The sequence below is a fragment of the Nanorana parkeri genome, unplaced genomic scaffold, assembly GCF_000935625.1.
Source record: "Nanorana parkeri isolate BGI_ZX_2015 unplaced genomic scaffold, ASM93562v1 scaffold67, whole genome shotgun sequence".
In the NCBI taxonomy this organism is placed as follows: domain Eukaryota; kingdom Metazoa; phylum Chordata; class Amphibia; order Anura; family Dicroglossidae; genus Nanorana; species Nanorana parkeri.
The window spans coordinates 57,932-71,100 of record NW_017306335.1 but is presented as its reverse complement, the minus strand read 5'-3'; the positions used below and the strand labels follow the sequence as shown (position 1 = coordinate 71,100).

The window sequence follows — 13,169 nt, the reverse complement described above, 5'->3', positions numbered from 1 at the left end:
TATATATATATATAGTTTATTGAAACAATTAAGCATTCATTCATTCATTTTTCCTGTGCAGGTTAGAAAGTGATTGGATGCTCAATTTTTGTTTTCATACATCCACCCCATACTCACATGACCACACAGCAACTTACAGTCTCATTCTTCTTGCTGAAAACCGGCATGGCTACAGTGGTCATGAGCAACAGACTTTGGGCCTGAGAGGCGAAGAGCTGGAAGGAGACAGAGAAATGGAAGCAACAAGTTATCTTTTTGTCACGTGAAGGACAATAGCATCTGATTGGCTTTTCCTACAGAAGTCACAATATTCTATTCACTTGCATTGTGCTTCTGAACTTGCTTGAAAATGTTGGTACTGCTGGAAAAGTATATCCCCCCAGCACAGCCTCCTGCGTGCCTGTCATAGCCCTCTGCTCTTCTGGGAGAGTCTAATTACCATCTGTGCTGACCCATCTCCTCTGCCCCTCCCCACATGACCTTTTATGTAGCTGCCAGCTGCTGGGGCTGCTGACATCACATTGAAGCTGGCGGGGCCCAGCAGCAGTCTCCGGGCTTTTAACTATCAACACAAGGAGACCCTTCTTATCTTATTGGAATATATTTGTTGAAAAAATTGGCATGTTGACAGGGTCTCTTTGAATATGTTCTTCAAAAGCCACAAGAATATAAATCCACTTTGTGCCTCTTCAATCCTAGATATCACATTGTAAAATTAGTGACAGCATCATCACTGGGCTGTACATAACCTGTAAAGAGAGCAGAGCTGTGGAAGGGACTGAGCAGGCCCCACCCACTACAGGCTGCCTGCAAAAATCTACAGGAGGGGGCAGATACAAGACCAGTCACCCTGCACAAGGAGAGAGAGCAGCAGTGGCCGGTCTTTATTACAGTAGGGGGCAGATACAAGACCAGTCACCCTGCACAAGGAGAGAGAGCAGCAGTGAGCGGTCTTTATTACAGGTGGGGGTGGATACAAGAACAGTCACACTGCACAAGGAGAGAGAGCAGCAGTGAGCGGTCTTTATTACAGGAGGGGGTGGATACAAGAACAGTCACCCTGCACAAGGGGAGAGAGCAGCAGTGACCGGTCTTTATTACAGGAGGGGGTGGATACAAGAACAGTCACCCTGCACAAGGAGAGAGAGAAGCAGTGACTGGTCTTTATTACAGGAGGGGGTGGATACAAGACCAGTCACCCTGCACAAGGAGAGAGAGGAGCAGTGACTGGTCTTTATTACAGGAAGTTCCAGCACAAAAGCTTTATGCTGATTACAGCACAGGTATGGAGAAATACACAAAGGACACTAAGATTCCATTAAGAATACACATGACTCTTGTATTCATTGTTTTAGCTTTAACAAAATATGAGGGATATTTAAAACATTCTGCGTTTTGCACACTTTGCAAAGTGGATTTTTCTGTTTACAGGACTATTCGGGACTATATTTATAAACACTTCTTTTTATCTCTTTTTTTTTTTGGAGAGGATTGGTATGTGAGAAGGCGGCAGACGGAACGTTGCTGGGAGCTCAGTAAATGTTGTTGACATGAACCCACAATAAAACCATTTACCAACCTGTTGCCGAGCAGAGCCACAAACGACTTTAATAAGCTCCTGGCAACTATCAGAAACAGCGACGTAACCTTGTTTGTACCATACCCATCCACACTGACCCATCATGTTCTGCTCCTCACTCAGGAATAAATTGTCTTTATTGCAGATGGAAACAAGTCACTGACATCTGCCACAAAGCAGGTGAAGGGGGAAACGCTGGGCATTTCTAGGGCATCGGTCCAGAGGAACAGTGCCAATGTTTGACAAAAACAAATCATAACCCTCTAAGTTAGGGAGAAGTGAAGAAAGAACGCACAAAACAAGGACAGTGAGACGCCAAGGGAGAAACCGAGAGAGAATGCCAAAGACAGCCTAAGAGAGAGAACACACAGGATGGAGGGTAAGCTAGAGAGAGAAAAAAGGAAGAGCAGAAGGAGGAGAGGAGAGAAAGCATAGAGAAGAGAGGAGAGGAAGAAAAAAGCGGGAGGAGAGAAAGAGAAGAAGATAGGAAGAGGAGAGCAAGTGGAGAGTGGAGGAAGAGGAGCAAAAATGCAGAGCAAGATGAGAAAAGAGCAAGAGGAAAGGAAGATGAGAGGAAGATGAGAAAAAGAGCAAGAGGAATGGAAGAATAGAGCAAGAGGAAAGAAGGAGGAGAGCAAGAGGAGAGGAAGGAAGAGCGGAAGACGGGAAAAGAGGAAGATGTGAGGAAGAGGAGAACAAGAGGAGAGGAAGATGAAAAAAGAGCAAGAGGAACTAAAGAGGAGAGCAAGACGAGAAAAGAGGAAGAGGAGAGGAAGGCAAGAAAAGACCAAGAGGAAAGGAAGAGGAGAACAAGAAGAGAGCAAGAGGAGAAGAAGTGAGCAAGAGCAGAGGAAGAGGAGAGGAAGGCAAGAAGGGAGCAAGAGGAAAGAAAAAAGAGAGCAAGAGGAGAGCAAGAGGAGAGGAAGGCGAGAAAAAAAGGAAGAGGAAGACAAGAAAAGAGGAAGATGAAAGGAAGGGGAGAACAGGAGGAGGAGAGGTTGATAAAAAAAGAACAAGAGGAAAGAAATAGGAGAGCAAGAGCAGAGGAAAAAGAGAGCAAGAGCAGAGGAAGAGAAGAGCAAGAGGAGAGGAAGAAGAGAACAAGAGGAAAGGAAGAAGACAGCAAGAGGAGAGAAAGACAGAAAAAGAGCAAGAGGAGAGGAAGACAAGAAAAGAGCAAGAGGAGAGGAAGAGAAGAAAAGAGCAAGAAGAGAGTGAAAAGGAGCGGAATGTAGAGGAAAGGATTGAGGAGAGGAGAAGAAGGAGAGAAAATGCAGTGGAAGTGGCGAGAAGTGCGAGTAAAGAGGAAGAGAAGAGATGAGAAGAACAAGATGAGCGCAAGAGGAAGATGAGTTGAATGGAGGGAAGAGGAGTTAAGAGAACAGAGGTAGAGGAAATAAGAGAATGAGGAGAGGAAGAGGAGAGCAAGGGGAGAGGAAGAGGGGAGGATACACACACATTTGGTGTTAACAGGCCCGAAGAAGAGAGGACGAGGATGGGAAATAGGAGGAGAGAGAGCGGGGAGGAGAAGAAAAGAAAATCAAAAGGATAGAACAGAGAGGAGTAGAGAAAAAAGAAAATAACGTTTCCATTTTGATGTTTTTCCTTTCTCTAGAATATCATTTTTTAATACATTAAACTGTTTCTGTGCGCCAGCAACAGCTCATAAAAACATACAAACTTTGCTACACGTGTTGAGCAGGCAGCATGCGGCACTCATATTGACAAATGATTAATGGCGCATTCCTATCACATCACAACAACCACAGGCAAAAAAGATTTGAGCACACCACAAACAATTTTACAAACAACAAACTACCACCACTGAGACACAACAGGGCCACAAAACTGAAACACCGGTTACCTCATCAGATTGTGGCAGCTGTTTGGACAGACGGATGGAGGAAGGGGTGAGGATGGATGTGAACCGGGGGTGAGAAAATTGGATGAAATATGAATTGAGACACATGAACATGAAAGGTTTAACTATGCACACACAATGTTAGGAGTTTGTGTTATAAAGCAGAACCATCCCAGAGAGTAAAATGGAGCCCTGTGGCTTACTCTATACATAGAAAGAGGACGTCTTGATAGCTCATAATGTATATCAAGCCAAAACCTTTTTTCTTAGTTTTAGATGAAGTGGGGAATCATTTTAACCCCTGTCAGGATATTCCTGATATTTGGGGTTTTGTTAGAGAAATTTACTAGAGGTGCACCAAAATGGAAATTTTAAAACCGAAAACGAAACCAAATAAAAAAATTGTCAGGCCGAAACCGATACCGAAAATGTGTTTTTTATATTTATTTTATTTATTTATTCATTTTTTATTAAATATTTTTATTTTTTACATTACTTTTAGGGGCTTCGGCGAAATATTGGGGGTCTAAACAGACCCCTGATATTTCCCTTTTAAAATAGAAAAAGAGGAAAGCTCAGCCTCCTGTGATAGCGCGGCCTGTCGCCGCCCCCACACCGCTCTGCCGGACTGTGATAGGAGGGTGAGCGGTGTGGGAAAAGATGCCAGCCGCTCACAACGCTCTTGTCCCGCAGCACTCGGCTGGCTGTCACACTTTCTCTCCTCCAAGCTGGGACACAGAGCAGCGCCCAGCGGAGAGGAAAGAAACCTGGGATGCGCAGATGTATCGGCAGGAAAATGTCACTTTCGGCATTATGCCGATATATCGGTGCATCCCTAAAATTTACCATCACTTCCTGTACTGCTGACAACGTTTTACCACAGACAAGGACATCACCTGATCAGAAAGTGTAATACCTAACTGGGATAAGTGAAGTTACATATAACAAACATATACAGAATTATGACATAGGGGTGATATGAGAACAAGAACTGGTCTTAAGGCATGAGCTGCAAAGTCTCCAACAGAAGGAGATTCTTGAAAAAGTATTGTCTTCATTCTAAAAGCCCTTCCAGACTACAAAAAGTAATACAATCTTGTATGGCAGAGATTGAGAACATGTCCCTTTGACTTAATTACACTAATCTGACATACTCTTCACTAATCATATCACCTAAAACTAAATGTTTCATTTTGGCTCCTCCATTTACCTAAAACTGCAGCTAACAAAAATAATAATCTCAATTTCTGTCTAGAAGCGAGAAATCTTTTCAATTTAGAGATGTGAGTGAATATTTCACATAACAATAATGTATTTTTATGTTGACAGGTCCTATAAAGCCTTACTACAACTCCCAGCACTATTTCCCGGATTTGGTTGGTCACTCACCGCGCTGTCCATGTAGGCCTCGGTCCATATAATATCATGGTCGTGGTTTATCACCATAGGCCGGCTCAGCACATGCAGATACTCCATCACGTTTTCCTGGACGTCCGCAAGGGTGGAGATTTGGGTGTAATAACCTGTAGGGTGGATGAGGACTAAATTACAGCATAGAAACGAGACATTATAACCCAGGGGTAGACAACCTCGGCACTCCAGCTGTGGTGAAACTACAAATGTCATTATGCCTCTGCAACTAATACCTGTGGCAGTCAAATCCTTGCAATGCATCACGGGACTTGTAGTTGCACAACAGCTGCCAAACAGAGTGCCAAGGTTGCCGTCCCCTGGTATAAATAGATAGGTTATAGTAAAGAGGGCTTAAAGGGACTACAAAGTCTTCGCTAGACCAGTGCAAAGCACAGTAGATCCTTCTGCGAACAGAAAGTATATGTATGATACTGTACTTAGAATAAAAACAAGAAATACTCATGAAGTATCAATGCCAGAATGTCAGATGCAAGCGTGAAAAGATGTCTAAACTATCCTATCAACAATAAAAATGTTGCATTTAATTTGAATCAAGGGACAGCAACTGAGTGGCCATCATTTCCAACCTAGTATTTAACTTGTGCATGTCACTGCCATCATAGGTGTACTGCTGTGGTTGCCAGTATTCTCAACTTTTTGTTGGCAGCCTGTGGAAGTGCACCCAATTTGTTCTCCCTTTCAAGCAATGTTCCCTCTCTGAACCTACTGGAACCTCACAATCTGCACAAGCATGGGGCTGGGAATGCATAGCACAGGATCATGCACTCTGACCCTAAAGCAATGCAAAAAGCCTGATAATTCTGTCTGCAGCTTACAATTTGGTAAACTGAGTGGACATTTTGACTTAAGCACAACTTTAACTTTCCCCAAACAGCATTAGGGGATCACAGATTGATTACTGGCAGTAGTTCCTTATAGTAAAAAAAACTTTTTGTGACCATAACAATATTGCTCTATTTTGCAGTTATTGTAGCACAAGCCCTTCTTCATAATACCATAATTTGATTTAAAGTCAAATAAGACCCTTCCCTTACAAGCTACAACACTTGTCCTGCCTCTTTAAATTCACAAAAGAAAGAAGGCTTTATATATTTCTTTGGCAACAGAATCATTGCTCTGGGATTACACCACAATTGGTCACATAAGCAAATGCTGACCTGTTGATTGCATGATCCCTGCTAACCAACAGGATCAGAGCTCAAGCAGAGCTACGGATTGACTGATGCTCCATTCCATGAGAGATTAAGTGACCGATGTCTCAGCATTTAGTCAAGTGACAAGCTTTCTTGGTTTCCTGTACAGCCAGGGAATTTGATAAAGTCTATTTTTGGACTATACATGAGCAAAGTTAATAAAGAAGAGTGGACTTTATTTTTACTTTAGGGAACACACAAAGTGTTAATATCTAATACCTTTATTGCTACACGCAATCCATTTCACATTCTGTGCAAATGTCACCTCTCTCCCAATGAGATAAGTGAACATCCGGACCTGGAATAAATAAAAGTTATTACAACTGATAGAAAAAGTTTCAGTATAATAATAATAGTAATAATAATAGAGGAAAGGGCTGAAAAAGCTAAAAACTAAACAATGACTAATGTTGAACCATCGTTTTCTGGTTTATTTTGCCAGAATATATTTCTTAGTTTTGGGTACCGCAATGGGCTCGCACAACATCCCATAAAAATTTCAGTGCACTGGCTCTTGTCGAACAATTTGTTATGCCAATCTCCTGTATTGCAGCAGTCATTTGAGAGTACAATAAATGGATAGGATCAGATATATCAAATAATGGTTCTCACCCTCTTCTCAGGCCAATTGTATTTCTCAAAAACCGGCTCATATTCTTCCACAGCTCCATCTGTTATAAGCATGATTGCCTGATTACACAGACCTCCCTGACCGGCTTCTCGGAACTGGAAACACAAAAGTGCGGGAAAGTCAACACAAATGTAAAATAGACTAAGATCTGTTCATGACAATATAAAGGAGACCTTGAACATAAACATGATCTCCATGGGAAGTTAATTTTAGACCCCTGCTGCTGCCTTCTTTTTATAAAGAGCTGGAATGGATAATGCTATCATTCAATGGCCACCCAAGCATACATATGTAAATCACTGCAAACACTGCCCCTGCCCAAACTGCACGTAGTCCGATTTGGGTATCAGTAAGGATTGTTAAATCTACTGCTTATGTATGGAAGCCTTACAAAGAATTCAGATTGTTAAAGGCTGCTCAGAATCCTTCCAACAAACACGGTTTAACTGGGAGCAATATACCTTTTCCAGTGAATATACCTCAGCCGCAGAATGCTTTATCCATTGGGATCATATAATGACGGGCCCACTCCTAGTAGTAGTCCCTTCCTTAGAAAAGGGAGCAATGGTCAGCATGCCCTTTTCCGCACATATATTTAGTTACCCTTCCAGTGGGCTTTAGTGAATTCTGCCCTATTCACCCAGATCAGCCATTCCTCACTACCCCACACCCAAACAATTGTTTTTGATGTTTCTTGTATGCCTTCAACGTATGCTCATACCAACATTTCTGCTAGGGGATATACACTTATATATTTTATCTCTTCTCGCAGGAAACACCTACTACACAGCAGAAGTGGAGGGTGGATAAAGGAAAGGATAAGACAGTAGCCGAGGCCCACTATATGCAGTCCACCCAATAACCGTCTGTTATTATTTTATATACATAGTTGCATAGTAACATAGTATTTGAGGTTGAATAAAGACCGAGGTCCATCAAGTTCAAACCATTGCATGTATGCATGTGACTCTGCATGTTTATGCGTGTGTATGAGTCCCTGTGTGTTCTTGTTATTAAGAGTACCTTTACCCCTGAATGTTACGGTCTCTGAGGAAATCGTCCAAGTGGTTTTTGAAAGATTCAATACTCTCAGCTGAAATCACTGCATGTGGCAGCGAGTTCCAGACCCTAACTGCTCTAACTGTGAAGAAGCCCCATTCGCCCCTTGTGCTGAAATCTTTTCTCCACCAGTTTTAGGTTTGATCTGGTTACTATGCCCTTCATTAACTTTAGGGTGCAACTCTTTTATTCCTATTGGGCTCACACTCCTCTACCTGTGACATAGTGAGTACTACCTCTGTGTTGTTTGTTAGAATATTATATTTTTCTGTTATGTTGTATAAGTCTTGTGGAATATAAATAAAGATTTTTAAAAATTCAGATTGACTTAGTAATGAACATACAAAGTGCAGTAGTCCAGTTACAGGTCATTTCCCTTCTGCCAGCACTTTAGCACTTCACTATAGCCCATAAACCACAAATATTCAGCAGTTATTTGCAGTTACTTTTCCTAATCTGTAAAGCTGCTTCTGAATATTTGTTTAGTTTGCATCCGCTACGTTTATTACTGAAATGCACGCCGAGGTAATTAATCTCAAAATTGCATGGAAAACATAAAGAAAATTAAAATCTTTATTGTCAAAGGATTTGTAATTCTGTTCAGACAGACAGATGATCAGACACAGCACAGCTAGATTGGCGATCTTAAATTTTTCCACTGTACTTCAGCAATATCACTGAATATCGCTATTGCGATCTCCTTCTGTCACCAAGCTATCAGTGTTAGATCCACAGCACTGTGCAATGTAGTATATTCTGACTGGCTTAAGGTGCCCATACACCTTACGATTATCGGACGATTTTCGTATGCGATCGACTTTTCGTCCGTTAATCGTATGTGTGCATTGCAGTGTCCGACCGACATTACTGTACAGTCGTACGACTTTTGACGGTCAAGCATGTTTGAAAACTTTGCTAGATCGTACGATTTTCGTAAGGTTGCCGGTGTTTCCGTCCGTCAAAAGTCATCCGATCTACACTGCGCTTGCGCTAATGAAAATACAGCAAATCAATTACCGCATTTCGTCCAGGTGCTTTTCGTTAATTACGGCTAAATTAATCTTGCGATCATCGGGGCAGGATGGGGCTGCCGTACGAAAATCGTACGACTATTCGATCATCGGACGAAAAGTTTCGTCCGATAATCGTAAGGTGTATGGGCACCTTTACAATGCTAACCCTCCAACTCCAGGTCTGAGTTCACCTGCCCAAGGGATCGATAGATAAGCCAATAGAAAGTCAGGTTTAGGGTAAACAGGCTGCATCATTTTTATTTTAATGAATACATAGCTGGATAAAATAGTGGTCTAATGTAGATACCTGAAGTTTATCTCCAAGAGCACAATAAAAAAAAAAAACCACCAAAGTTGGCAAACAATAACAATTAGTGTAGCCAGGCAACTTATGAAGCAAATGTTACCTAACCTCTTTCAGGATTTTAAATGCCTCGATGAGAGCTTTGTTTACAGTGCCAACTCCTTTCGCCTGCAGTTCATCCACTAGCTGCTTGAAATGCTGAAAGGAAGGGAAAAGAAGCAGAAGAAAGAAGGAAGGAAGAAAGGAAAGAAAAGGAGGAGCGGTTAACCTTATTCATACTGGAATATTCAATATTCAGCAGCAGTCCAAAGAAGAAGAGTTTAAGCAAAATTTGGGAGATTTTGTGGAAAAGAAAGCTCTCAATTTTTCCCATTACTAGTTAAAGCAGTTTATTAGAGCTCAGTGGTAGTGATGGATGAATCTGCCAGGGATTGATTTACTAAGGGTTTGGTGAACCTTGTTCAACTTCTGCGAGCACAAACTTAAAGGTGAATCCCAATGAAGTCTAGAGGGAGTGACTCTCGTTATATACTGACAATGTTTAGGGCTAATGGGCACACTGCAGTCAAAAAAGTAATAGAAAGCTGGGCACTGCCATGGGGGACAAAAAAAAAAAGTACAGGCTGAGGATTTAGTACAAGATACTGCAGAGGCTACAGCAGTATAAAATTAGTCAGCAGCAGCATGATTTTAATCAAGGATAATAGGCCTAACTGGTGTATGCCTAACTTTTATTTTATCTATGGGGATGGGGGGTGCAGTGAATGTGAGTAATAGAATGTGGGGCAATTTAGGTAAACACTTGTTCTTGCACTTTTTTTTTTTAAATGTATTGGTGTGCTGCGAACAAGTGCTTTGAGCACCCCCAAATTTTTTTTTTAAATGCCTGATCAACATAAAATAAAAAATAAAAAATCCCACAAAATCAATAAATACTACAACCCCAAAACAAAAGCCCTCCCTTTTCTTAAAGGGAAGCTTGGCTGCAGCACAAAAAAACCAAAACAGTAACCTAAAATAAAAGCTCTATCATCATAAACTAAAAGCCAATATCCCCGCTAACTAAATGAAAACCCCAAAATACCACTCCTTGAAACAAAAGCTCATTTATTCTACTATGGAAGGGACAGAAGCTAAAATTAAATCAACGACAAAATATAATGGAAAAAAAAGTCCCCAATAGTAAGAAAAAGAGGCAAAGAAGGGATTGATTGCCTCAGCAATAATCCTGTCCTGCATCCAGGGACAATCATCTATTCCAAACCGCAGGTAATCCTACCATGTACAATTACATACGGACTGCCACTAACAGATGCAGCCGCTGTCACCCTGTCATTAACTTCAATATGTACAGCGAGTGGATCTGAACAGGGACTCCTGGGATTCCTGCTGCTATTGGAAGATGTAGTTCTGGAGCTGTGCCTTTATCAACAGGAACTAAGTTCTCAGTAGCTGCACCCACAAAAATAATGCTGAGGCACCATCTAGAGGTGGGGAGGGATGTTTGGGAGTAACATGGGGTGAAGCTTGGGAACACCATTTAGTACACTAAAAAACCAACACTCCTATATACCCCCCGTGTATATTCCCTATCATGTTAGCACAACAGACAGGGAAAATTCTCACTGCAGTCTCTGCAGCATCTTGGAAGGGAGTAGGACAATTCCAGATGATCTGAATATAAACGACATCCTCCTGTAGCTGAAATTTGTGCTGGAGCCAAAAAATAAAACCCCCATAGCAACAGGCAGAAAATAACTCCAATGACAGTTTCAGATCTTCCTGGCTGCCACTTCCTGACTCAAATCACAATCTCGGCCTGTGCCAAGTACAGCTAATCAGCATCTCTTCCTACAGCACCAGGCTCTATGCTAGGAGGACCGTCTGCATGGAGTATGCACACTTTCCCTGTATGTGTGGGATTCCTCCAGGTGTTCCAGTTTCCTCCCACAACCCAAATATATCTTGGTAGCTTAAAGGAAACCCGTCATAGTAAAAACACGTAGCTGCAGTTGCTAACCTGCTTCTGAAGTATGTGCCCTGCCAACAGAACGTAGAACTGGCTCCACAGTGTGTAACTGTGGTGAGGACATTAGAGTGTAAGCTCAGAGACTGATGTCAGAAACACATTGATAATAATACAGATAGAATGACCAGTACAAAACTCACCTCCCTGTTATCTCTGTCGGCCTGTACTAAGATACCCTTAAAACACGGCTCAATAAAATGGACGTAATCATTGTACTGGAAGACAAAACCAGAAAAAGGCCAATTACATTAGACCTGAAATTAGAGCATAACAAAAAATATATAAAAAATAAATAATTTAACACTTTTTTTATCACTTCCATTAGCCCTACCTTTCCAGAGCCTGCAGACTTCGTGCCTCTGCCCCACCTTTTGCTCACTCTTTAGGTTTACTATTGGATATCACCCTACAGGACAGACACTTCCCACTGTGGATTCTCTCCATCCTATGAGCCCAACAAAGTGCTTCCCCTCCCTACCAAAAAAAAGCATACACTCCCAAAGCAAGCCTAATTTCAGCTTTCAGTTGGTGTGTGAGGAATTTGCAGGTAAAAGGAGAATATAGAGTCGGTCACTTATGACCTCTTTCTGAAAATGCTAGTTGGCCGTTTCTGGAGTGAATATTATGAGATATTGAACGGGACAAGCATGAAGATCAGGAAAGTCGGAGTGAAGTCACAACTTGTAATGTACATACATGTGCCTTGTCAGTGGCCTGAACTGCTAAAGCCATTAGATAAGCATGAAAGCCAGGGGACTAGCATTTTCAGAAGTTGTTAATGGTAGTCTGCCTATTTCCCTCAGTACTGGTTTGCTTAATGATAGCAGTGAAGACTGACTGCAATGATGTTGACAAAGTCATTCTCGCCCAGTGTGTCCAGAATTGTGTTGATTGTGTGTTTGGCAATGGTCATCCTCAGTCCCTTCATGCTGCCACTGATGTCCACCACGATCACGATGTCCTTCGGAGATGTGGCGGCCTGAATGTACCTGGAAGTCAGCAGGAACAAAGAGAAAAATTAGAGGATTGCAGTTACAAGTGCATAACTCTCAAGTCTCACAATGCTTCAATGCAAGCTAAAAGTTCTGTGCTTGATTTAGAACTCAGATCTCATCTATGACGTCTCAGCGTGTCTCAGGTCAATACAGCCCATATTCCAGGAGAGTACCTAAAACATCCGAATTTTCAAGTCAAACCACAATAGGCTAGGAAAAGGGTTAGCAGAGGTCATGGCTGTAACAAGGTCCCTGTTCCTGGAGTGCTTATAGGGTCTACCATATCCAGCCAAGAAGGCTGGAAAACTTAGCAGGACCACACAGGGATCCATATACACACACACACACACACATCCACAATCACATACAGAAACACAAAGGTTGGACTTGATGAACCAGTGTCTTTATTCAACCTCAAATACTATGTAACTATGTAACTACATGTGACCTAAAGGGGTTTTTATTTCAATGTATTTATGTCATGGTGCCTTGGTGGGGTTGCAGGATTGTTGAAGGTGTGCTGATAGCCAAGAGGCATGTAAAAGAATGACAATGCAGGACCACAACTGTGTGACAGTTGTCACCTTACACTATAGGAAGAGCCTGAACAAGAACCTCTATGTCATGATCACCAGGTGCTAAAGCTGCAGAAAACTACTTTGGAAATGACATGGTTATATGTCATATTATTATTATTATACAGGATTTATAAAGCGCCAACACTTTTGCGTAGTGCTTTACAAAATGGAGGGATATAGTGCAAATACAATAACATTTTAATACAGGAGGGTTAGGAGAGTCCTGCTTGTTAGAGCTTACAATCTAGTAATGTGTATAAAAGAAAGAAAAAAAGACTAAAGATAAAAGATAAATAACCTGCATCCCCAGAACAATAAAATCAGTAGTTGATCCAGAGGAAGGCAAATTGCCTTTGGGGGATTCTGTCTGATCCCCAAAGGCAATCAGATACTCCATGGATCAACAATATACAGTGTTATGTCCTATAAATATGAATTGCCGGTCAACATTAATATGTTACAGCTAATTGGGTTGGGTTTAGATCGAGAAATG

At 41.7% G+C, this 13,169-nt stretch overlaps 1 protein-coding gene across 1 annotated transcript in view; it reads right to left on the bottom strand.

The window, feature by feature from the left end:
• Positions 1-13,169, bottom strand: part of CACNA2D4 (calcium voltage-gated channel auxiliary subunit alpha2delta 4) — a 169,104-nt gene that overhangs the window by 120,949 nt on the left and 34,986 nt on the right. The window contains exons 10-17 of the mRNA XM_018576417.1: positions 11,942-12,092; positions 11,244-11,318; positions 9,183-9,272; positions 6,680-6,793; positions 6,287-6,365; positions 4,830-4,963; positions 3,444-3,461; positions 138-215 (exon numbers count right to left, since the gene is read on the bottom strand). Coding sequence (XP_018431919.1) covers positions 138-215; positions 3,444-3,461; positions 4,830-4,963; positions 6,287-6,365; positions 6,680-6,793; positions 9,183-9,272; positions 11,244-11,318; positions 11,942-12,092 — 739 coding nt within the window. The remainder of the gene's footprint in view (positions 1-137; positions 216-3,443; positions 3,462-4,829; positions 4,964-6,286; positions 6,366-6,679; positions 6,794-9,182; positions 9,273-11,243; positions 11,319-11,941; positions 12,093-13,169) is intronic.